The 27,277-nt window shown below is 40.5% G+C and overlaps 1 protein-coding gene across 1 annotated transcript in view; it reads right to left on the bottom strand.

The window, feature by feature from the left end:
• The window catches only part of DNAAF8 (dynein axonemal assembly factor 8), a 101,779-nt gene that overhangs the window by 66,640 nt on the left and 7,862 nt on the right, over window positions 1-27,277 (bottom strand). The window contains exons 5-12 of the mRNA XM_054843237.1: window positions 26,316-26,412; window positions 25,776-25,914; window positions 24,675-24,821; window positions 23,783-23,848; window positions 21,179-21,547; window positions 19,191-19,350; window positions 4,975-5,154; window positions 2,219-2,374 (exon numbers count right to left, since the gene is read on the bottom strand). Coding sequence (XP_054699212.1) covers window positions 2,219-2,374; window positions 4,975-5,154; window positions 19,191-19,350; window positions 21,179-21,547; window positions 23,783-23,848; window positions 24,675-24,821; window positions 25,776-25,914; window positions 26,316-26,412 — 1,314 coding nt within the window. The remainder of the gene's footprint in view (window positions 1-2,218; window positions 2,375-4,974; window positions 5,155-19,190; window positions 19,351-21,178; window positions 21,548-23,782; window positions 23,849-24,674; window positions 24,822-25,775; window positions 25,915-26,315; window positions 26,413-27,277) is intronic.

Consider the following 27,277-nt stretch of genomic DNA (forward strand, 5'->3'; position numbering starts at 1 on the left):
CCATTTAAGAACTGTACATTAACACTACAGCAAGAGACTGAAGACTTAAGTGTGAAGAGTAAAATCTACCACGCTTCTCTCCAACAATAGTTGAAGCTGCTCAAGGGAAGGAATGGGGAGGTAGGACTAGTCGCTGCTGTTTTCCTTGTCTGTGCTGCAGCTGACATTTCTGAAAGACTTTTGTTGTTCCTATCAGCTTAGATCTGTGCAGCAGCTTTATAAATGCCTCAGGAAAGCAAAATTGACAAAAGTCATTGTTACCACAAAGACATACGGTAGAACCTCTAATGAGGCATACGGTAGAACCTCTGATGAGACACGTAGTCTTGCTTGAGGAACACTGTCCAAATGCCTTGTATGTTCACTGCTGTGCATACTAGCTGAACACGACAGCAGTGTCAGTAACTGTAAATGGGGCAGCAGGATAGCATTTACAATTTCTGTGCAGACTGGAAGCTCTGTATGGCTCATTCCACTAACCTGTGACACAACCCTTCCCAGCTCCAACCAAACGTTCAGAGCAGCCCGAGCCCACAACCTCAGAAGTTCATTCAATTACATAACACTGGGTACATATTTTGAGCATACTCAGTGCTCAATAATTTTGATGCTTTGACCAATTCCTCACCCAAAATCAGCAGAGAGCAGCAAGGCAAGTGTACAGAAGGCAGGTCAGTCTCTGTTCCTCCATTTTCTTCGCTCCATACTTGCCTTAGGCAGAAATCAACATTAAGCCAGTCTAGCAGCCTGCTTAGTCTCATTAACCTTGCTGCTTCTGCAAACAGGTGCTCAAACACTAACGGAAGGGTTGCTTATTGTTTTGGGGTTGGGTTTTTTTGGTAGTGTTTTAATCATGACATTTGTTGCCAGCATCAATCATTTACTTGCAGGAGCACTGGAGCCACAGCTGTCATACTCCAGGCTTTATGATACATCACGGGAAATTTAATCTTTAGTGCTCACAGGCAGGCAGCTGCAAGTGAAGAATGCTTACTGCAGCTGAGTAGGGGAAGCTTAAGCATGTTTTTAAAACATGTTTACACCTCCTCTTCCATTTAAACTTCACATGAAGCGTCCAGCAGGTGTGACTCAGAGGCCGCCCTAAGACCACCTGCTGTTGCATCCTATGGGGTCTTTTCAGCATAGAGGAAGCGTCAGGAACGAGCGCATATATCATCACATTCCTGTTAACGTTATCAGGGGCGAGGCTGGCAAAAATAGAGTAGAAAATCCACTACCAGCTCACTAAAGCCACAAGCGTGGCTTTGAGCCACCCTGAGAGAAACGTGCTATTCTTAACAGAACACAGGGCCAGCATCTCAAAGGTTATTCAGTAACAGGACAGTTACTCAAGCGAGTGACCCACAGGAGATCTCAAGTACACATGCATTGCTGTTCCCCAGATATACCTGGGTACATTTTCCAGCAAGAGTCAACTATACTGCATAGCTAGGATAGGTATTTACACCAGGCAAGAGTAGCAATAACACCTAACAAGCTGTCTCCAAAAATGAAAACAGAACAAGATGCTCAGAGTACCAATCTGCATTGTATTAGCTCTGCGAAGAGCCAAGAAACTAGGGCCCAGAGCTGCTATTTCATTGCTCTGCTGTTTTCAGGACACAAGCTCATATCATGCCCTACATTACACCGTGCCATCTACATGTGTTAGGCTTACAGCTTGCATGCTAGACCTTTCAGCTTGGCATTTTATTACACAGCACAGACTCTGTAGTCTACCAGAGTTGAGGGAACGGAGTCTCAGGTCCTGCCTCTGAGCCCTGACTCCTGGGAACCCAATAGCAAGACAACATTCCCTCTCATGGACCACACTCTTCACTTTAATACATGCCAAAGATACGTCTCCTCTGAATGCAGTCAAATTTCTGCACTGTGGGGTTACAGCCACTGAAAATATATTAACAGCTAATGAGCAGCAGAGACAAAAGACTATGCCATAGAGAGTTGGTTTCTCATCTGCACATAATCTAAATTCAGCATAACTGAGGACAGCTTGAGATGACAATTAGCTGTAAGCAATCTTTCAGTTCCCACAGTACTGGGCTGTTCCCCCATTCTAATTTAGAGCAGCACTTACACTGCTGTAGCCTGGCTTGCTGAAATTTGAGCTTGAATTGGCATATCCAAACCTGCTCCTTAGTAAAAAACAGTGGTAACTGCCTACGGACGACTAGCAAGTGTAAATGCTGCTACTCACTTTTATCTTCTGGATCTTGGTGCTGTTCTGGGCTGAAGACTCATCTGCTGGCATGAGACAAGCATATAGGGCCAAGCCATCCTCTCGCCAGGCCTGCTGCAGCCCTACCACCTGAAACGGAGCTTTGGGTCCACCTTTCATTTTCACAGGAGGCACCTGTAAATCCATTTGAACATAATTTCATTTTTAGATGGCTGTATTTAGATACTGAAAATAACCCTTTATCTTGCTCTGTTGCTTTTGAGTAGAGCACCATAACGTACAATAATCCAGGGAGCACTCTTGCTTGATTAGTGGATTAGCTGTGGTTTAGCTACTAGAAAAATCAATAAAGACCAAATTAAATAGGAATAACATGTAGGTTTTGATAAGTCATAGGATTTATTTTCTCAATGAGGACTCACAAGCTCTGACTTCCACCAGTTTCACTATGTGAAAGCAAGAACTTGCATTAGTTCCCCCGTCTAGCAAGAAATGAGAACAGAGTCCCTGTCAACACTGCACTGCATGTTATTGTCACAGTTGCACCGTGTGCTGCCTTTATTAATGATAATGAGATCAATCTCAGTTCAAAAAATCAATGCTAAGTGATTATGCCATTCTGAGGAGCTAGTGCAGGCTTCCTTAATAAACCTTCGTCTTCCCTATCAGTGATCACTAATAGCCAAACCCCTGTCAATCCCTATACACTGAATACATCTCTTAGTTAGACTGAGGTGATTTCTTTTTGATGATTTTTTTGGTGTGCACATGTGTGCAGGAGGCAAATATTCTATTTTCCAATATACATATCTGATCCAAAACAAGGAGGGTAAAAAGCTACTTCTGCCAGGCCCAAGATGAACACTGGACATCTTTCATTGTGAATATCAGTTTAGTTCCAGAGAGGATAGACCACTCGTTGACTCATAAGGCTGCTCAAAGTCAGGCTGAAACATGATGCACTTTATCCTACAGAATACATGAGAAACTTTATTACAGGGTAGAAAACAAACCAGGAAGGCACTGTAGTGCTGCAAAGCATCCTGAAACCTGGGTAGCAAGTGAAAGAGGGCGAAAGGCGATGGGAAAGTCAGAAACGGGCAACCAGCAAAGCCATGAGAAAGGAATAGCAGCCATATGAGGCAGAGGTACCCAAACCAGATCACACACTAGATGAAGAGACAGGCAAGTTTGAATTACAGGACTGTAATTCCTTCCCAGGATTCTGGTGAATACAGAAACCGCTAAGCCTTGTTCTCATGGTTTATACCATCGCCATGATCTCTAGATGGATTAACAGCTCTGTTATTTACTGCTTATATAAATCAAAACTATTTACAGTGAGATAAACACCTTTAGAAATATGTTCTGAACGCAGGGCCTGAGTGGATTTTCAAACTGTTGCATAGGTCAGCTGTATCACTCCCAAGTCCTTGACTGCTTCAAACACTGGTTTCACATGGGAAATTCTGTAGCACTCTGCCACTGGGGAATGCTCGCATCGGGAGGATCGTGTTCTCAACTAGTAGAAATCAGCATTTCTCCAATGAAATCAATAACGATATACTGATTTACACAAGCCAGGAAGCCAGCGTATCAGTGGAATTACATAGATTATGACCAGATGAGAATTTGGTCTAAAAATGTCTCAACCTTTCTACTTTTTTAAATTAAAGAAATGTTGACTTTTTCATTGCTATCTAACAGCTGTGTGAAATAAACTGGTGGATTTTACCCCAGTTTCTATCGGGCACAAAGTCCATCACAACATTTGACCCTACAGTATCAGTAGGGTGACACTGAGCCCTGGAAGCTTAGATACCCTTTCAGGCTTGGAGATAGCTGCTACAAGTCAGAGGTCTTTTTTTTTTTTTTTTTTTTTTAATGGGAATAACACAAGGGAATAAAGCTCACACTGCAGCTGGTCATGAGCTAACTAGTTTCTGAATGGAAGATTCAGACTCGGGGGCTGTTCAAGTGGCAATTTGCATTAGCATTGAACTAACATTAAAGAATGGTAGCAATGTTTTAATGGAGTGTGAACATCATTAACAATTAATACCGTTTAAGTGGAGTTTAAGTGATTTGAAAGCCTTGTGCAGGCTGGCCACTCAGGGCGAAATCTACCTTGAGTGCATGGATTGGTATTGGTATGCCAATGTCTTTAACCAGGGAAAAGAATGAAGCCAACGTGCAGGGTGGGGAGGAAAAATATGCATTGCCTGTTTTCCCTAGAGGGAAAGGCTAATACTGGATGAATGAGAAGCGTGAGGAAAAGGTGGTTTCTTTAGAGGAGAAAAATATGCGATCCAAAGGGCAATTAAGATGAAGGAGACCACCACTTGTTTATAGTCCTCTCAACTATCAGAAACTATCTATTCATAATTAGAACAAGTGGTAAGAAATAAGAACCTGTGTCTGTCTGCTTCTTTTGCCAAGAACAAAGTATAATACTTAACCCACTACTTCCAGGAGTCACTTTTGACTACTGTGAGTCCGGCTCAAAAATTTTTTACTTGCTGTGCTCTGTTCTTCGTAAACTACAGGCACAATCCAGCTCTCACTGACTTCAGCAAGATTTCTATTCACTGACTTTAAGGTGAGTTAGAATATATTTCCCCTTTGTTCAGCCACTGTTTTTTGTTTGGTGGGGGGTTTTTTTGTAGCTGTTGGAAGAAGGAGATTTCAAGAATGATTATATACTCATTGGAGGGCAAAACACAGCCTTAATCATGAAGAACTTTCTTTTGTGCACTGTCACAGCACGTACTCACCAGAGAGAGAAGCCACGTCACAAGGGCCTGGTAGATATTGGCTGCTCTCAGCACCTGCCCCCCGCACCGATCTGTAGCTACTTGGCCACAACTTGACAGACAAATGGTCATAAGCAGCACCTCGTTTTTCACACTGTGTGGTCTAGGCAACGTGTCAATATCTGGCAAATAAGAGGCTTCCTGTCGGAAAAAAAGTATGGAAATGGAAGTCATGTGGATTACTGGAACTGTATTCATCATCGTGAATGAATTACGTTCATTGCCATCACAGGAGGGGCAATTAATATCTAGCAAGCATTTATCAAGGAGGAAGCATGAGCCATAAAAGCTAGGTCATTATATCAGTGACACCTTCTGGAGCACTTCAGTTTTTCTTGGAGAGATGTCACCTGGGTCTTCATTTAGTCAAATACTGCTTGGTGAATGGAAGATTACCTGGTCCCAGCTGGGAACAGCGTGATCAAATTTATTCCGTATTCTTTAAGAGTCAGTGTTGTTGTTATTTTTTTAAAAATCAGTGAAATGTCTCAAAACCAGCCTGACAGAAGTGTCAAAACTTTCATTATTTTCTGCTTTGTCTAACATACGTCATTTATAGATGATGCTACATTTAAGCGAACTCATCTCCTTTCTTCACTTTAGTACTGAAGCTTGATTATTTAGGATGCAAATTCCCTCTCCTTTAAGAGACCTGTTCTTTAAGAAACAGCCTCAAGCTTGAACTGTGAGATTATAGTTTATGGGATCTCTTTTGTTCTTCCAAAGATGCAGTAGCCGCAGCTGTAATTATTAACCAGCTTGTCATTCCCATCTATATTCAATTTGCTGCCTCGACATTTCTTTTGTAAATTAAGAAGCTGGTCCCTAAAATTGCAAAGATTCTCCAGTATACATAAACATATATATATATTTTTATATATATAAAGAAATAGGAGTATTGCTCCTCAACAGTTATGAACCTTTAATAAGGACCTGCAGGGTCCCTCCCCAAGAAATCCTGAGTGCATATATTCTACAGGCCTGGACACACATTCATGTTGAAAATAGCTGGAGCTGTTTATGGAGTTAAGGTTTCCAAGCTACTTGATAGAGCATCAACTCCCCACTGCACAGTCAGCACAGTGCAACATGGCTGCATTTCCTGTACATGTCAATGCAATCAGCTGACAGACTAAACTGCTAATTAAGGTGAGCAGAATTAATCTGAAATTACCTACCGTAGTATGAGAGAGCACCCCATTCTGCAAGCTGAGCTGTGGAACACCACAGGAACTCAATAGGAACAGGAGGGTGTTGAGGAGCAGCTGAGCAGTTATATTTTCATTTGCTCCAGGTAGCCCTTAACAAGGATGTCTGCCCATGCCTTTACACTGAATTAACCTTAATTTGATTTACCTGAATTTACTTTGGAAGCAAAGTAAGCTTAAATCCAATTAAAGCCTCTTTAATTCTGAATTAAAATGTCCACGAAGGTGTTTAATGACTAATCCACTTGACAAGTTAATGTAGCTTGACTTTTGTGTCTGTCCTCAAAATAGACAATTCCTTAAAACGGTTTTAAAAAAATTATACTAATAAAAAGCCCCAAGCAGCTCTATCACATCATCCAGTGTTTTGGTGCCAAAATATTTGCCACAGACACAGCACTGTTTACAAGTACCAAATAAAAATTGCAATTTGTAGTAAAGGGAAAAATAGTCATGCAAAAGTCTCTGATGCTGCAGATCTGCATTACTGATGTTACTGTAGTCCTGGGGAGCTAACAGAATTGATCAGGGCTTTGACCCTACCACTGTAATTCTTCAAGGAAGAGGCCTTAAAAGAAACTTGGAGACTTCCAGGAAAAGATGACCTCCCTTCTACATCCTATATTGGAGAAATGATTCTTTCTTTCTCTTTCAACAAGGGTGTGGGGATCAATGACAGGAGGGAACTCAAGAGCTAAAGATTAAACCAGCATCTACTAATGCATCAGCAGGAAATTTCCAACTATTCCAAATTTGCTTGGCCCAGCAGCAGGAGAGGGCTCAACAGGTTTTCTGACCAAGATCAGCTAAGAATTTTACTTATTAAAGTTCTTTCTGAGAATGAGTGAGGTTTTGATCAATGTTGGTCCTTCCCTCTCCTCCCTCTACCAGCCTCCTTAGCCCAACAAGAATATAGACATAGAACAACTTAACTAATTTCAGAAATATTAAGGCTAATAAAAAAAAAAAAAGGAACTAATCCTATTTAATTTGGGGCAAGAATTGCTGAAGTAAGATACATTCAGTGCTTTCTTAGCATGCCTTCCCACAGCATTGCCCAATTTACCCTAGTCTACCTATGTAGAGAGTTCAATTTGCCTACATGTTACACTGGCTTTTATTTGTGACAGTATTAGATTATAAAAAGACTAAAATTACTCAAATGCTGCGCTAGTTTTGATTGCTCTGGCTAGAATTGTGCTGTCAATCACAGACAGGCTTAGAGCTGATTGTAGTCAAGTGCCAACAATTACCATAGAGTAAATAAGATAAAATTTCCTATTTCCAAAGTGCTTGCTATTTTATTTTGCAATTACAGTTTACAATATTGCAACTTACAGCCCTTCAAGCTCAATTTTCTAACCACCCCTCCACTCCTCATTTTGACCATCTTTCTAACACAACAACAGTGCAAGTAGAAGCACTAACCACACTAAGCAGCTAAGGAATAACTTCACCTCAAATCCACACCAAAAAAGAAATTAGGAAAAAGGAATCGCAAGACAACTTAAGGATACCCGTATATTCTAGCCTTCAGCTACAGCGGCGCTGAAGTTACACTCAGTGTAAATTTGTCAGCCAAGATTACCATCATTTTGTTTCTAATAAAACATCTCTAATTGGTTAAATGATGCTTTTGCTGATGTTTTTTTAAAAGACTACTTGGCATTGCTTTTACTACACCTGCATACTAGATTGGATAAACAGCTCCGTTGCCCTAAAACTGGGAGACATTATCAAACCTGTTAGAGGCTGGAACGACTGAGTAGCACCTCAGGAGCCAAGAGGGCCAGGCAATAACTCTGCTGCTGGTTTCCACCTAGGTACAAGGCTGATGGCAAGTGAGAGCAGTTGCTGTCAACTGCTGTTTAGGAAGCATACCACATGACACGTTTGGAAAGTTCATTTCATCACATCAACCCAAGAAAGCAGTTAGTATTTCCCAGCATAAGCAGCTCATTCAGTCTGAGGGTTTCTCCCAGGGGAAGGATAGCTCAGGGAGAATCACTTTTTTTGTTACACATATGGTCTGTCTTTTGCAGGTAAACAAGACTTCAATATTTCCCTTCTAGCACCTTTTCCAATAATAACTAAACAGATGCAAGGTATCATATGCAATCAAAAACCACTATCCACCATGTTAAGCAGGCCCTACAACAGCAAGAGCTAAATCAAAACATCCACTGGATGTAAAATGAAGATAAGTTATACTCACACAGTCTTCTCCTCTACTGGAGGGGGTGAGCAGGAAGGGGAGGAACAGGAGGAATCTTACTCTCATTGGCTGGAGGCTTAATCAAAATAACTGTTTTCAGCCACATCTAAATTTATCCTTCTATGTCATCTGCACCCTAGCTTGGATCACAGATTTAAGAGGCAATCCCTGATGAATGGCAAGTTACTGACTGCAGAAATCTTTTGCCAAATGATGCATCTGCTTTACGTTTGTAAATGTGAGCTGATTTCTAGGTACTTTAGCAGCCCTAGCTAATTTCGCTAATGAAAATTCTACACTCTTATGCTGAAATAGCTCTTGCATTGCACATTCATGCTTCATTATAGACAGAGTTCACAGTACAAAATGCAAGCATGTTGATTATGCGGTTGTATATCTATTTTCCATGCAGTCATGTTGCTAATGTAGGAGAGGAGACAGTTAGGGCACATTGAGCAATTCTGTCCATCTAAGGCAAAGCAGATAACAGTCTTTCATGGCTTCTAAAAATTCTTGCATTAGATGAAGACATATTGGAAATGTCAAGTGTTTGTTCATTTTCATTCTGTGGGGAAGGAAAAATGATGACAATGCCATCTGTTAGATTATTTGAAATTCCACATTAAATCATGGAATAAACCCTGAAACCATCCAAAGAACTGCTTTATCATTCCAAAGTGGGAGCAATGGATAAGGACAAGGAAAGTAGCTGCATTTCCTGCATGCAACTGGCAGAACATACTGTAATTAGGAAGGCAACATTGAGTAACAAAGGAGAGTACAATTGATGTTAATGGTCTGAATCGTTTTTCTGTTAATGCATTTTTGTAGTAGATTCACTCCCTACAGCACCAATGGCTTTCTGAGGTTATGGATCTGAGAAATACGACGGTGGCAAGATGTTAGTGAAATTTTCTGATCTGAGCTGAGCTTCAGATTGCTAAAATGGAGGAGTTATGATCCTCCAAAGCAGATAACTCTGCCAAAGCAAGACTGCAGGAATTCAGAGAGCTGTGTAATGGAAGCATTATTTGCTATGAACTCTGTAGTTCTCTGATTCAGTTAGGACATTACATATCATGTGAAGTTAAGTTAAAAAAAAAAAAAAAAAGACAATTTCTTTGCTGAAAGTTATCTTCTTGTTCTGGACAGTTATTCTTAGTCTTGGGCATGAAGGCTATAACCCCTCCTGATTCAGAAGAAACCACTTTTCCATCTCTGGCAGCACGAGTGTGTTAAATTGGACAGCTGGAGCTTAAAGAGGGCAAAGTGTCAAAGAGAAACGTCAGCTCATCACCAGAAATTACTGAATATAGGAGTGCAGTTCAGCTGTGACGCACAGAAAGGAACTGAGCTCTGCTCAGCACAGGAACCAAGGACAGCAAAATTCACTTTTATACCTTTTCATGTTGCTGCCAGTCAAGCATGGTCAACCCCGAGGGCAATTTAAAGTAGTCACAACAACATGGCAGACAGTTAAGGATAGCTAGGATCAGTTACATTTCTGGTTCAGGACAGTCAGTGTTCTACAAAAATCCTTCTTCATCCTATCCCTAATCCCTCTCAACACAAATGAAGATAACAGAGAGATGTGATGTAGTGTGAATTACACTGTTCTATGCCACTTCTGCTTTAGCCTGCATTAAGGGAATTCTCAACTGCCTCACTAGAGTTAATGGCTCATCTGTGCTAGAAAAGATAAGCATAACCCCTCTCCCATGAGTCAATGATCTGGCCCATAGAATACTTTAGCAGATCACTCAGGTTCACACAGGCAGGAAGTATTTTTGGCCCAAAATTTAACATACATTTATTCCGCTATTTGCAGTGAAAAGGACAACTCCACAGCATCAAACATTTTGCTCCCTGTCCTAACCTGCTCACTTCTGCTTCTCCTGCTGGTACTCCTAATGTGAGCACACAGCACTGCCCCTGCCACACTGTCTCTCTTGCATACGCTAGTGTGTCCTTGCTTTGTCCTGTCCTGGAACATTATTATTATTAGAAAGTCTTACACAACCAGCTAATGTTCTTTTTTGGACAATATCTTTCTAGTCAGTCTGAGTTCACTAGACCAGAATACTATGAATGAAACAAGAATATCTATCAGTCAGCACTGGTAGGCAAGCATGGTTAAAGCAACGATGACTTCCTTGATAAAATTGCTCTGAAATTACTTCATTAGGACATAGAATGTTCTAATTAGTATTTAAAGCCAGCTAGGAGCACGTGTCAAATTCCAGCCTAGCCTTCAGATGACTAAGGATCAATTCCAACATAATTCTACAGAATGTTCCTGTGGTTGTGAAGCACGTTAACTAACTAAAAGCATTTGAAAATGAGTATTTTCACCCAAATATGTTCAGGAAAAACTGTGTAAATTGAGGCCATTTAACAAGTCTGAGGGGAGCTAAAAACCATTCAAATAACAGGTAACAAGCAGCTGGTTTACATATAATTTCTTCTTTATTTTTTAGAAGTGGGAAAATTTTCTGACAAAGGCTCAACTCCTCAGGTAAACAAAGAACTTCTCTGAAAACTGCACTAAAATTTAAACCAAAGTAACATTGAATCCTGTTTGATTTTGTTTGCTTTCTGAGACATAATCATTAAAAATGAGAAGTGCCTTTTCCATGATTGGTGTTTACACTACAGTAACACTTAGAGAGGCTTAGAAGGATTCATACCCTCATTGTGCTGGTGTTCTGAGCACATGTAACAAAAAGTTCCTCCTCTAATGAGTTTATACTCCTTGTTAATGAGAAGCAGCTGAAAGAAGTAAAAGAAGTTTAATTACTTACACATTTCATGTGAGCACAAGACTGGGAATCAGGAACTTGTGCCTCAGTCCTGGCTCTAGAATAGAGTATTTCTCCATGAAACTGTGAAGTGAGGATAATATTTCCTTATCCTAGTCCCTGTTCAGCTGGATTAATTATCAAAAGCCTGTAAAACACTCTGAAGAGTGTAAGATTATCAAGAAACTTTCAAAATTCATCTCTGTTCCCTTTCTTTACACTCCTGAAACAGTATTGAGGCCTCTAAAACCCAAACAGTAGCATCTCTATCTTCCATAGCGTTGTTCTTCAAATGATTTCAAAGAAGTGCCTCACAAATAAAATGTGCCACGATTTCCAGACGCACAGCACGGAACAAAATTGTACACAGTCACTTTGAAATGCTGTGCAGAGCATGGAATTGGTCCTCAGCCATCTGAAATCTCGGCTGGTATTTGGCACATGCGCCTAGCTGGCTTTAAATACTTATTGAACTGGCTCTAGTTTGATACTCCAGGAGATTCACCATATACTTATCAACTTGGGTAAAGCCTTATTTTTTCTAGTCTTTAATCTATTTATCTTTTCATGTATTTCCCCTGATACTCTATGGAAATCCCCCAGGAAAAGAAAAAAAAAGTGTGGGGGAGCAAAGTATGCTCAGCTGCTTTATCAGGAAGTTTCACCAGAGCTCCAGTGGCTTGCTTTTCAAACTATCAGCTTCCAGTTTAGGAATGGATTCTGTCCAGTTTGTCATACAGTCTCTGTGATCTTGTCACCAGCTGCAAAATACTATGCAGATAACCCTTCAGACCCGTGAATTCTCCAAGGCAGTAAATATAGGGGGTTTGTGATTTGGAGAACTGCTAAGTGCTTACAATGTCCACTGAAGCTTGTGGGAAGTCCAGGTGCTTGGCACAGAGCTGGCCGGAGCTCTATGTTTTTAAAATAAAAATAACTGTGTGATACTTCTACTCCATAATCTCGGCTAAAGCATTGAATTCCATTCCCTGCCACTAAGAATAATGCTTCCATGATTATTATTTGTGTAATAATGCGTTTACAAGTTGCATGTGTTAAGAATTGGAACTGTAGTCCAGCCTAAGTCAATGCTAAACAAGAAGGCATGAGAAAAACTAGAAATACAGTTTAAATTACACAGCTCTTAACGGTAGCGTGGCTGTGTCAGACAAGCCTCTACAGCCCCTTCGAAAAACAGAGGGATAGATTCAGCCTTCTTTCATCTACAAATAGCATCACTGATCACAGCCCTGAGGTAAGGCCAGGAGTTGTGAAGTCAATTCTGATTCCAAGGAAGAGATGCATGGCAGAAAGTATTTCTCTATACAATTAAACGTGACTGGCACTTGTTCATATGCATTGCAAACTTATGGTAGCTATTCCTTCTGACAACAAACACAGGACCTGTCAAAGAGCAAGACCCAAAGAGACAAAAGGTACAGAAATGGTTTTCTGTCCTCCCACCCTCTTCTAAATGAGAAATAGAATTTAGCCCATGGACATTTTACATTATTGTCTTCTCTCCAAGTTTAATCTGAACCATCCTGCTAATGTGAATGGAGGAGTATTTAGGACCTCTACTGGCAGCAAGTTCATGCATGTAATTCTGGAAACTATAGTCTTTTTACTTATATTAACCTTTCCCTTAAGCAACAGCAACGAATGTTCCCATCTGTCAAGATCGTGCATAAGTATATTCAAGAATAAGCCTAAACTCATTTTAATCACTTCCAAGATATGCCAAGGAATATAAAGGATTAAATATTTCACATTTTCCTGGGGCCATTTCAAACTCCAATCAGAGAAACAGCACTGAAAGCAGCCATTTCTTCATAAAGACCTGACTTCAATTCATTCCATAGCTGGGAAGTGCAATGGACAAAGGTAGGAGCCCCTGTGAAACTGTCAGACTGGGTCTCCACCCAGAAGTTTAAATGGAAGGTTCCCTACGGCTTTTGGTGGTCCTGTTGCATTCAGCACAGAAGGTGAGTTTCCTGGTTCTAAGCATAAAGGCAGCAATTTGGCTGAGAAACTTACTGAAGCAGACAATAGATTTTTAAAGCAGGATTACTGTATGTCATTTTTTAACTGCTCTGGTTGTATGAGCAGAACTACTGAGAACAGTCATCAGGCTGTAAAGTTCCTGGCTTGCTTTAATCTGTGCCCTATGAGTACCAAAGCACACACTTCCATAACATCTCTTACTCGGAGAACACGGAGAGCAAGCAAGCAGACTCTGCCTGTGTAAAGAAAGTTGTTTATAACAGAGACATTTAAGGCCTAGATTCTCCGCTTTGCCTATTAAGGCAATTCCTTAGGATAGATCTGTGCCATCCTGGGCCATGGCAGAAGGAGGAGCAGCCTCAGCTCTTCCGGCTTGCTGACTACAGCCCAGGAGACCATAAACCAGCTAAACTCAACATAAGCATGAAGTACTGTGCCAACAAATCCCCCCCTCCATTTGCTTTCGCTGGTACCAAGTGGGAAGATGAAGAGGAGGCCAGAAACACAGGCTGTCTGCCAGCTAAGTCGCCTATGCTAGAAAAACATTTTCTTGGGAACTTCCATGCTATTCTGAATCCTGTGTGCTGGCCTGGTGGTACAAATAGGAATCTTGGCCTTCTGTTTCTGCATGCTAAATTTAACTGCATCTCTAATTGCCTTAGTTTATTTTTAAGCCTTTCTTGAGTTGAGGCAGCAGGTTCATTAAGTACAAGAGATTTTAATCTTGTTACAGGAACTCATTAAATACCTCACGGTAAAAAAAAAAAAAAAAAGGGAGGAATTCAGGGGCCATCTGCTGGCTGTTTGGCACATCGCTGCTGGCCACGACCCGGCAGAGTCAATCCAAGAGAGTGTGAAGACCTACGGTGAAGCCAAATTCAGCTCTGATGCCAGAAAAAGATTTAGTATAGGAAGTACTTTCCAATTTTTACAATTAATTTTTTTTTTTTAGTTATAGTAAAATAATAGTAAGAGCTAAGTGCTGGGTTCAGTTACATTCACACAGGTGCAAATGTAGTGGTTGCTTTGGTTTGGTGAAACCAAAACATTTGGTCACAGGGTGATTTATGTTCATGAGATCAGTTTTAGAGTGATACAGATATAGAAAAATTCAGTTACTGTGTCACAAGATCATTATAACTGAAATAAGACTGAACAGTTTTCCTCAACTTCTCCAAATATGTATATTGCACCACTTTGTTGGAGAAAAATTGACATTTCTGTGCAGAACTAGCACAAAACCTATTCTTTTCATAACTGGTGGATCAGGCCCTTGTATGTTCTTTCTACTGAGACATGAATTTCACTTTCTTACAGTTCTTTTCCTTTACACATTTTCCACACAGCAATAAAAATGGAGAGTTTTTAAATACTGTTTAGGACATCACCCAAGTGCATTCATGTAAGCAGCTTTACAACAGAGTTGGTGAGACACCCAAGATCCTGGGATCCACAGGCAATGTCCTTGAACAACCCTTTGTGCTCAGGTAAGATGTAAGAAAAAGGCAATTTCCAATGTTGATGCCAGCTCTGCTGCCTTAAAAAGATCCAGACACCCATGCAATAGTAATGGAAATCACAGACACCTATTTTAGTAAGACAGGTAAAGAATCAAAAGCATTTCACTGACAACTGTGCAGATCAAGGCATCTACTACATAAAAAACCATATAGGACCAGTAATTGAACTGAAAATATTTCTACAAATTTTGGAAATCAATCTCTACTTTCAGTCACACTGTGCTAATGCAGGGTGGCTGTCTCAGTAACTGAACAGACAATGCTTCAGCACTACTCTTCATGGTACCCAGGAATTTTGTCAGGGATTTTCCTATAGAATTGGTATCAGATCAAAGAGAGAATAAGGCCATAAAAGGGCAAGGAAGGTTTTGACCACCGTATATTGTTAATTTTAGCTTTGTGGGAATGCAAGCAGAAAATATTTTTATTGAGATTTTTACCTGACATCAGTAAGCTGAGTCAATGGTATATTAATATAAAATCCTACCAATTTTCACAGAAAGGTTATAGAGTCTACATTTTCAAAATAGAAAAGAAAGTATCTGCATTATATATTTGTTAAGCTAGACTGACTCGGTTGCATGCCTGAATATTTTTGTTTTGTAAGCCAGCTGTAAGGCTAAGCTGCAACGAGATGATGGTCATGGTAATATAATTACTAATACAAGGTTAGCCAAAGTGATTGTGTAGCCAAGAAAAATTAGATGCCTCAGTATGAGTCAACACATTCATCTTCCAAACAGTTTGGCTGTACAAGGTAGATAAAATAGTGTTTATAAGGTACAGGTAACAAGGTGGTTCCTAATAGCTTTCAAACTACATTATCTTGTTCTGCCATATCACAATAAAGGTAAAGAGAGAATCAAGCTGAAGCCTGTCGAAAACACCTATTTTGTTCCAATCATAGAGCTTAATAAAAGCTAAATGCTATTTACTGTTAAATTAATTCCTAGCTGGATGTAAAGTATCAGGGCCACGAGCACCACCTCCTGCAGTAGTTCAGCTGCCTGTGTTCAAGGCCAGTTCTGACACAAGCTCAGGTGTGTAATTTCAGATGAGAGTACTGTGGAAAGACCTGTGTGCAGCCTCTGCTGGGCCCTTCCCCCTTCGCTTGGGAGCTGCATTTAAGCCAAGACACTTGCCCTTGCTCCTTGACTGAGCTACACTGCAGCTCTACCTCTGCCTGACCACATACGTCATTCATCTGAACCCTGCCCTTAACTAACTGATTTGACTTTGTGGCTTGATCTGAGACCTGCTTCATCACTACAAACTTCCTGGGTGATCACCAGGGTGCTGGCTGACCCTGTGTACTGTCACTGAACCCAGTTCTGGCCCGGACTTGACTTTCTGGCCTTGATCTTGGTCCTACCTCGTTACCACAGCCTTGCCAACTGGATACCTTCACTGGACCTGCTCCGCTTTTCTTGTTTGGGTCCTGTGGGACTGCACTCCTTGCTGGTGAGGTCTCTGCCCCTGTCTGCCTTGCTGTCACCTGCAGCTCCTGGCTTGTCTTCCCTTACAGAGTAACCTGTTTGTGCTGCTCCCTGACATAAAACTCAGATACAAGCCTGGCAAAAGTAACAACTATTATCCGGGTCCCATCTAATGGGAATGTAATATGGAAATCAACATCAGTACTAAGTTACTCTATCATAATACACAAGATGAATGACAGATCAAACCCATTTCATTTAACATCCTCCACTTAACAGTTTTACACACTGCACAGCATTCCGTCTCTGTCTCCCTTGTCAATAACACTTACTCTGCTCAAGTACTGAAACAAATGCTATGCATGTTACTCTAAACTATTAATTCAGCCTGACCTTACAGAAGGGAACACATCACCGCTCTGCTGGCTTTCAGAAGAACTGTAGATGCTTAAATCGGTTCTGAATTAGATCCAAAGGTTAAAATGTGGTTAAGGGGCCCATTTTCAGAAGAGATCAGCTCATGCCAGTCTTAAGTTTCACTGAATGTTTGGGTGGTGGAGGGGAGCAGAATTTTTTTTTTTTAAATCATGTTCTTCCATGGATTTTTGAAAAGAAGAAGTGGACCAGATTGCAAAAATGTTCAGATAACTAAAGACACAGAGTCAACAGGCAGAATTCTTAGAATGAACCCACTGATTTCCAGGGGAACTTCGTACTTGCATGCTTGAAAATACCACTGGATATCAGCCGCCTCTTTAGATGCTCAGGTACCTCTGAAAGTTAGTTCTTAGTCTCCTAAGTCACGTGCACTGTTTTGAAAGTGTTCTTCCCAAACCTGATTCTCATTTATATTAAGCTTCACTCTGTAGGAAGCACAAGTACAGAGTTTGACTGAACTAGGCTAAGGAAAAAAAAAGAAAAAAGAAAAAAAAAAAGACAGCAGCATTAAATCTGAATTTCACTGCTTTTAAATTTTAGACAAGAACTCTAATGTAACCCTAATGCAGCTTTTTAAATTTCTTTTGCGTTTCTTTCCCAGCACCTCAGCTACGGTAATTGCAGAGTTTCTAAACTTTCCCTCTGATTATTATTCAATTATTTATGTACATTATAAATGGTCAGAGAAATTCTGGAAACTATGACAAGTGTTCCAGATCTGAACATCTATCATTGCCAAAACAAAGGACTTAAAAAACAAATTTGGAAGTGTGCTATTCTGTCAAACACTGTGGCTTGTTCTTTGAATATACATGTTTATATATAGATATTAGATATTTTCACTGAGAGACACAGCTGCCAAATTACAGCTTCTTTAGTTTTAAATGTCAAAACATCCAAGTTTTTCTGCCTTCCTATGTGCAGCAAAGAAAAAAAGAAAGAAAAGAAAAACCTGTTCTAATTCAAAGAAAAAATGCTGCTGTCAAGATGAATTTCAAGTAATCTTATAAATGACTGTGTTTGATAGATGATGCTGATACATTTTTCACTCTTAATTTTAATAATGACTATTTCCAAAGAAGAACTATGGGCAAAGTTTCACACAGAACACAGCATGGCTTGTGGTGATTTCGTTTCTACCTACAGCACCTCATAAGTTCTGGAAGGTTTCCCTCAAACAGGCTGTCAGTTTAGGTACCAGTTAGCTGTTTCTACAAGCATCAGAAGCAGAGTAAGTCCTGGGCTGGTTGGCTTATGCCAACATCCATGCTGCCATGAGTAGTAATACCATTAAAACCATCGCATATTTACACTGTGATTCAGTTACAGCAAGGCTACAGTGTAGATATACCCTGAGCTGTACTCAAGACAAACCACATTACCAAGCCGTTATCTTCATTTTATTGGCTTCAGCACAGCAAATATGGGAAATTACCAAGATACAGAACAATTCAGCAATCACTTGGTGCACTGTCAGGAATGAGTTAGCAAGCTCATCTATTTCTGATGAGCAAGTAAATGCCTGCATCATAATAAGGGCTAACTGGAATTTGGTGGTACCTCCCAGCAGACTGAGAAAATCTGAAGACTAGATTCACAGCCTTTGCAACCTTCAAAACAGAGCTCTGTGCAGTTTGCTGTGCTCGCCAGAGCAGGCTGATAGAGGGAAATTCAGCTGTCAGTTTGTTAGTCCTGTATTTCTCAGCAGTTATTAATCCAACATTAAAAAGAGCTTTTAATCTGCAGAAGTACACTAGTCAATTGCTTACAAACCAACCTGAACGGTCCATCCCCAGGTTAGGGCTGTAAGGTCTTTCAACTTTTGTTGACAGCTCTTCTTCTGACAGAAGAGCTTTATTATTGCTATTAGCACAAATAAATCATTATGGTGGACTCATGGACAAATTCTGGACTTTCTCATTCCTCTTACCTTCTCAGCTGGCCTCATGTTCAGTGAAACCAGTGCAAGGACAAATTAGAACTACATATACTAATATTCTCAGAAGAAAAAACAGCCCTGTCCTCTGAGCCATATTTTAGGCTCCGGGAAAAAAATAGGATAATTTCATAGTCCCTTAATCAGGACATCAGCCAAAAGCAAAACCTATTACTAAACCCACAATCCTCCAAATCTATGCACAAAACTGAGATATAAAGCTGCTAGGGGCAGACAACCAGACAGGACTCAGCATAGGCTTTGCTTTAGAAGTATGTCAGTAAAAATATTTTACTTTTTCTAAATAGTTATGAAAAATCATGTGTAAAAGTCTGGCTCCTATGAAGTAGATGACACTGAGCCCTCTGAGTTCAGCAAGCCAGGACTCCTGCCACACCCTGACATGTCAAGCCTGGTGGGCAGCACCCCCATACAGGAAAGATGAGAAAAATATTATTAGCATGACAAGAGCTGTAGGATTGCTCATCTCATCAGGTAATGGTGCTCCGTAATAAACAGATTTTAAATAATGCAATGAAAATTACTTCTTGGTTCTAGGATCACACTTGCACTCGGCCAGGAAACCATTCTGAAAGGGACAGTCCTACACCGAACTACTAACCATGTGGAACAAAACGGGGGTTTTCTCTGCCATGGGCTGCTTTCCAGTTACTGACTGCTGAGGCTGCAATCTCTCCAGCTGCTCCTGGAATCTGTGTCTCCTGTGTGTCTCTTTCATCTGTTCTTCCTTTTGGGATAGCTCTCTCTTACTTTCTTCTGTCCTGAAAAATATACAGATTCTGCTTCGCTTAAGCTTTTCACTTGGGAGAAAAAGCACTCTTGTTCATCTGTTTGCATTTCTTTTTTCTTATATTTATACCACACACTTGAGGGTGAATCATGACACGAAAGGCTAAAATAGATTTAGAAAGCGCTTGTGGTGTTTGTGGGGGGACACAAGAACTTGTCATTGGATGAAATCATCTCTCAAAAATAACGAAGAAAAGGAGCAGACCTCGAACCTCTGCTAAGTGGTGACAATCTATTTGGAGACCGGAACTCCATTAAGCAGAGGCGTGTTTGTGATGTTTCACTCCCCATCTCCACACCAAAACTCTTAGTCTAACTCTGTTTCCTTTCCCATCTGCTATAATACAGTGACAATTTTCCCCCCAAACCAAGGCCTTCCATCTTTCTATATTTTGATGTCTGCAGAAAGATTTAATCTGCCATTTCCGTGGCAGATATTAAGTTCAATTTCATCTGAACTCTTCAAGCCTCAGGCACCCCAACAATAATTAGAATAGCAAGAAAGAAACCTGAAATTCATTAAAATCATTGTGAGCTATTATTCAGCAACAATAAATAACCTAGATTCTTGTCGAGCCATGGTCTGCCATCTATCTGCAAGCTAAAAGGTAGACAAAATGGACTTTTATAGAACTGATGGAAGCAACAAGCTTTAATGTCAGGAATCCCATAGAGAAAAGAACCTGCAACCGACCATCTGCCATTTAAACCAAGTACACAGTAGCTGAAGTGTCGAAGTGGCAGGGTAGGCAACTGTTTAACACTGAAAAAGTAATAGTCTCTGGAGCAGGCAGATTCTAATTCTTTAAAGGGCTCATATGTCAAAGTCAAAATGTTAAATTTCACTCTGAAAATAGCAGGCAGAATATAACCTTTGAAAAGTCAAGATAATGGGACTCTCCCAAATAGCTGGGCAGGTACATAAGGCAACCACCCGATTTCACTTTAAAATTAGACCTTATGCAGAACACACTACATTAAGCCCAACGAGGCAGAGCCCCAAATAACTCTGCTATTTCCTCAGCCGATACCATTTTTTTTTTTTTTAGCTTTCCAAGATATTCCTGTTGTATAAGCTGTTCTCATATAAGGTATACTTTGTCCCTCTAAGCTCTTGCACTCTTCTTTGTCAGAGTCAGAAGTGTTTGCTTTGGGGGGAAAAAAGCTACGAGAGGAGACATGATCATCTTCCAATTCGTAAAAGGCTTTTTATGCTGAGAAATGGAATAAACCATTTTCCACACCTCCTGGGAACACAAGAAATAAGCTTAAATTGGAGCTAGAATAATTTAAATTAGACTTAAGGAAAAGCTTTACAACTGTAAGGATAATTAAGTAGCAAAATGTACTACCTGGGGAGTCAAGGAATCCTCACCATTGATATAAAGATCTGCCAGGAAAAGATTAGATTTCACCTCACTCTATATTGGTACAGGGAGACAGACCCTTCCAGACCTATCTTCTATGATGCTATGTTTAGTAAATCTCAGTGCTGTTCTTCATGAAGGAGATCAATACCATGTTATCCTCCTCGTACACAAAATAAAAACTAAAGAAAATGGCTAAATTTACTATGTTAGAAGTACCACAGCATGTCTAATCTCAGGCCAGTTCTCTGATCTGAAACTAAGTCTGGCTGCCTCAAACTTTAAGCAGTAGTGGCCAGGCTTGGCTGTCTTCCTAGGTAACAAAACCAGGCACATCCTTTTGCTCCAACTTACAGACGGGATAAGTAATGTTCTTTAATCTTAGACAATTAGATAAGCCATAATCAAAACCACTGGCTTTCTTGTGTGATACCTTGGCAATTCTGTTGTAGTTAGAGGAGACTCTGGAGCATTTTCTGAATGTTGAACCTTCTCAGCTTCCGTTTTGTTTTCTTTTTCTATGCCAGCTCCATTGGCCCCATGGCTGGGCAAGGGGGTATTTCTTTTCTCTGATTTCAATCTCATCAGTGTCCTGGGAATCACCTTATTTGTCTCTTGCCTCACCTTAAAATATTGGTTTTGACTGATTTTAGAGGAACCTATCTCTTCCAGACTTTCTGGATCCTGTTTTACATCTTCAAGTTTTTCAGCCTGGGTAGATGTTTTACAAAGAAGCTCTGAGGCTTCTTTTCGGGCTGTATGGAGTTGTTGCAGTAGCAGGCTTTTTCCTGAGCAATTCCTCCTGCAAATAAAACAAAAGTGATTTAATCAAGATAAAGCATTATATGAATAGATTCAAACTCTAAGGAACTTCTGATATGAGCAACAGCTGAAAACAAGGACTGGGCATCTACACAAACAATAGCTATTTATAATAGCAGCACCAGCACACAGGCAATACATAAAACACTACAGTGACAGAACATGACACCGATCTTACTGACAATTTACTTACCTCTTCTGCATTTCAGGTACAACAAACACCTACTAGAAGAGCCCTGAACAAATGTAACGTCACAGAAATTAGAGTCTACAGATCTTTGTCCCCTTTGGATACAGGGGTTAGGATTCAAATACATACAGAAGAAAAGTTCTTGTAATAATTCTTAGGATTTTTGAGTGTTTGACTTCATTTCATCCATGTCTCCTCCAAGTTAGTGAGGCTGATGAACTGTCAGCAACCACAATATTGTGATAGTATTCTGTTGTGAAGTATCCCATCATGACATAAGGGGCAGATACAGTTATTCTGTCTTGCAGTTCTGTTCAATGATGAGTCTCCCAAATCATCTGCTACAGGAAGTTTACTATCAATTTGTAGCTCACCTGGAGATTATGAGCAAATATACTTCATTTTAGTGGTAGCTGAAAAGTACATGGACTGAGTAACAGATTGAATTGGATATCAATGATGATGTTAGGTTGTGTGTATGAGTACACAGCATCATATTACTGTACTTATCTAAACCTATGCTTCTCAGAACAAAGAAAAATCCAATGGAGAGTATTCTATATCCTTAAGGATCTCACTTCTCCTGCCATCATATCCAGAACCATCAAATCAATATTTAACATTGATGGCTAGACTACTAAGGAGTATGCCTAAGTAGTGGTAATTTTAGGAGAGCTCCATGTATTGGAGAGCAGCCTTGTGGTATAGTGCTAGAGATGGCACCGACTACCTAAGCACTCCAGGGATTAACCAACAACCTATTTTCTAGGCTAAGTGCCTGGAGATCACGACAAGTAATCCTCCAAGGCCCTAATATGTAGGTATCTTGTACTACAGAATATGTAGCCCTGATTAATAAGCCCATTCAGATAAGAGTGAAATTGGCATTGACCCCTCATGAATGAGATCAGAATCTTGCCCTGCTGAGACTATGAGTCTTTCTTATTTAGAAACAGAACTGAATAACATTTCCCAGGCATTTCATTTGCGTATGTTCTTTAGCAACATTAAAATAAATCAAAATCTAAGCTCTGCTCTCCATCACTCCAAATTTACACTGATGCAACTTCTGCGTTTGCATCAGTGCCAGTGAGAGCTCCCCAAGCAGCATCCTGCCCCTGCTTTATGCTGGCTTTGTATTAGATGTTTTAAATTATATTGAGTGTTCAGGCTCCATTCCTTGTCAAACCATGTATTCTTTCAAACTATTCAAAAAAGAGTAATTGGCTGACAACACTAGAAATGTTCTGCTTGTCCTCTGCACTGCTGTAACGTGAACTTACATGCATCAGACATCTAAATGTAATCCAGAGCATAAATGCAGGAAGATGTTTAAAGCTTGACGTATCTGCTTCACATTAAACAGGTGTCTAACAACCTATGAGTATGAATCAAGCCCTGAGTTTAGCAACAGGAAGAGGCTGGCATCTGTGCCTATTGACGAATTTACAGTTCAGGATTCCATCCATCACACACTCTCCCATTTCCCCCCTTCCTTCCTCCCCAATTAAGGAGAATTGAGAGCATCCCTGCCCACACAATGTATTCAATATTCTCTTTAAATCAACATCCATTCTAGCCTATTTTATTATTTCTAAAAATAAAGGTTTGTCTGAGTCAACTCCCTACAACCTTTTCAGAGTTTGGTTCCGAGTCATTTAAAAACAGTTTTCACATCACTCAAACACGTCTGGAGAAAGAGTCAGGTTTCCCAGCCACCTGGGTATACTCCATTTGTCTTTTGAGCCTTTTCCATGCAGCTGTACAGGAGCAAGGTGCTATAGTGCCTCAAGCACCAACAACTGTTTTCTAGCTTCAGTACCTTCACTGTGCAACAGAAAAGTGATCTCCTGGTGCCAGACTGAAGCACTTTCATTACTGGGCTTTTTTTTTTGTGAAGACCAGGAATGAAGATATCTCAGTACGTGAGCTCTCACTCTAATCACTGTTAGGGCAATTATTCTAGTTTCAGGAAAAAAATCAACATTGTATCATCTGAACTAGGGTCCTGGTAAAGACTCTTACATTCTCTTTTCTGCTTGGTCCTTAGTTGTCATAGCCTCTTCTTCTTCAGCAGAGCTGTCACTTGCGCTATGAAGCAAATTAGACCATATTAGTTAACTCTGTCCCAACTGGGTGTTGGCTTTTCATCACTTCTCTAGGACGCAAGTTTAGAACCATTACAAAAAGGGAGATACTTTCAGGGAAGATCTCCAGGTGTTATGGATAGTTCTTAACACTATTATTCTAGCAAAAAAATTTAAGCAACTACATCAAGATGTGTTAGTCATTTAATAACTATTAGCTGTTTATTAACTACAAGGTTTCTTCTGGTGACTTTTCAACCCCTTGCTGCAGCAAATATACATCCTGAGAAAGGGAGCAAACAGCTACCTCAGACACCATTAGCTCTAGGAGAAAGGACATGTTTGCCAGAATCTGTTGCAGATTCAGAAGAATTTGGCCTCCTGTAACTGACTATATAAGGCCCTCCTATCACACAGGAGGCAGAAATCAGCACCTACGGTTTCTTGCCAGGAATGTAGTCAAGGATGACCGTTTTGTACACAGTGCTGTCAAAATGCTAGCCCAATTCAGACAGCTCCAAGCATTGATTTGCAGTCACTGCCCACTCCTTTATAGATGGAAACTTTCTAAATGTTATTCCTGGATGATTTGCACGTCCTTTCTCTGCAGCCTGCATCCCCACACATTTACTTGTTCTGAGACAAGTTATTCTCTCCTGAGAATATGTCTGTGCTCTGATAGGGGCTATGCCTTCCTGCTATGGTCACAAAGATGTGCAAGAAGAAAACACTTATAAATTTATATTTCACAAGTGTGAGATGTAGAGAGAAGGTTTCAGTTTCCTACTTTTTGTTACTTACTTCTCACTAACGATAAAGCCAGAATTTACCTTTGTTTCTCATCAGGGAATGTCACTGGCTTCTGTGGTTTAGCATCTCTTAAATCTATGTACACAGTTACAGGCTCTGGCAGGGACTGTAATTTCATCATGTCCATCCTTAGAGAACTTCGTGAAGATGCTAGGGAGGCAACATCCCTAAGTATAGAAAACACTGTTTCAGCATGTCCTCTGCCTTATCCAGACAAGGACTCCTGCAGGGTGTGGATTATGATCAAAATTGGATTGTGAAAGGAGCTTTGTGCTTGGCTACTGTACAAACTCTGCTTCTGCCTACTATCCACCACCTTACAAAGCTGAACTCAAAGATTCAGCTTCCCCCAAGGAATACAGATCACAAGCAGCATGATGAGGGATATTTAGTTCTTAAAAACTGACAATGTCAAATCGTTCTACAGAACAAAGTCAGGCAGTTATGGTACCAAAGAGCTTACAAGTTTTAAGAGCCCAGTGTCAATCAGTAAAAACAGGTCCCTTTTTCTTCTCTGCCTCCTTTGGCAATTCTATTTTATCCTCCAAAGCATACAAAGTGCAAATTACCTTCATGGCTCTCCCTGCTCTGGAAAAGTATCTTCACTGCCCCTTCCCCTTTACAGATTGTGTCACTATTGTTTCCTCTGTGCTGCCACTATTGATGTTGTTCCCTCCAAACAGTCTGGAAATCCACTTCCTTCACACAGAACCCTCCAGGATGCACCAACATCTCCACTGATACCTACATAAAAATCATCCTATATCCTTTAGCTAAATTAAGGTACCAGTAAGAGAAGCTAGATGACAAAAAATGCGGCCATGATATTTTCCTTAGCCTTGTTTTCCTGTCTTTCCCATTTGTCCAAATGTCTCGTAAGGTCTAGACAAAGGTGGTGGTTGATGGAGAATGCTAAGGTGGCAGGATACTGACTGCTTATCAAATGTACATGAATGACCGAGTCTTAGTTTTTCCCTTTAACATCTCTGTAGTGTATTCCAACCATGGTATCAGCCTTCTGCAGAGGCCACAGAGAAAAGCACCTCTAGAACACCATGAGTTTCCAGATATCCCTACTGGCAGTCAAGATTACCTAGTGTATATTACAGAAAAGGACCTACTTATTCTCTTGCTGTTGTTGAGAGGAGGAGAGCTTGGCTGGTGGCCACCTGCAGTGTGTAAACACTGTCCTGGACTGCCTGGCACACAGCTCTTCTAGCTTTTCCATGAGCTGATTTTCAGACCTACTCCTGAAGGTCTCTATGGAAGAGCAACAAAAAGAATCACCAGTTGTGGTCTTCTGCTATTGGATCACCCGATACACCCTTTCCCCATTTTCACATTGTCCCTTTCTCTACAGCCTGTCGGAAGGGGGATAAAGATACTCCTGTTATCTGGCTCTAACTCACTTCAAACCTCCATCCATCTTCTCTGATTCACTCTTAGGCCATGACAGGCCACAAAGCACTGGTTTCAAGCTACAAAAGCAAGCTGAAATCTTGAGGGAAGCTAATTAAATCTGTTGTACAAAGGCATTAAAAAATCCACTATAATTTCAACATTCAAGATGATGCTGCAGGGAAGGACTTAAACACAGGAACCTGAGATTTATTTATTTTTATACACTTTCAGCAAAGTTAGTATTAATTTAGCAATGTTACCATGATCTGCTGAGAAGAAAGCAACTTCTGCATGAGCATTATCTTTCTGCTGCTCCAGCTCCTCAAGAATCTTGTGTTGATCCCATTTCTCAAGGCTCTGAAAGAAGACACCTGAAATGTAGCAGTCTTTTGGGAGTGAATTTTCCATCACAAAATAAAAGTCCCTTTGACTCACATTCTTTGTAGTAACTCCATCGGATTCTTCTGGCACATATAAACACACAAATGGCATGGAAGTTCACCTTACTTATCTCCAGTACTATGCCACGATCACCTGCCAGTAGATGAACCAGTGTGTCACTCTGGACACAGCTGCTTCAGCATGAGCCTCAACAATTGGCACAACTAACAAAAGGATATTTGCTGTTTGAACACTGCCTCACATCATTGCCAAGGCTCTGCACATCTAGCATAGGCAAGTGCAGTATAATTAAGAGAAACCAGTGAAGGATTAAACAATGTTCATTGAAATATAACAAAGATAGAGCACCTTCTCCTTCCCCACTTGAAAAAGGAAAGTCTGGAAGATATTTCTAGAATGGACTAAACTGACAGCTCCTTAAAGAAGAAACATAAACCCATCCTAAATATCCGCCTGACCCTTCTCTCCATAAGCTGGGACCTAACTCACTATGTCCTCCACATGGTGGAATCCTTCCAACAGGAAGTAGTCCCCTTCGTCCCTCAAACCCACTAACAGTACAAGATCCCCACATATTTTATTTCCATCTGCCTGTCCCTCCAAGTACCTTTCCTCACCCTTTCACTGTCTCCAAAAGATGATGCCCCTAACTATACTGCCAGCTTGTTTTAAGCAGTTCTGCAAGGAAGTGCTGTAATGAAAGGAATGCGTTTACTCATCTATCCAGCTTCTTCATCCAAAGAGCTGAGGCTTTTGTCTGATAATGATGAACCCTTTTGATACGGGCTACAGAAAACCACTGAGATAGTAAAACAGATTA

Source organism: Grus americana, chromosome 15 (genome assembly GCF_028858705.1).
Source record: "Grus americana isolate bGruAme1 chromosome 15, bGruAme1.mat, whole genome shotgun sequence".
NCBI lineage: Eukaryota > Metazoa > Chordata > Aves > Gruiformes > Gruidae > Grus > Grus americana.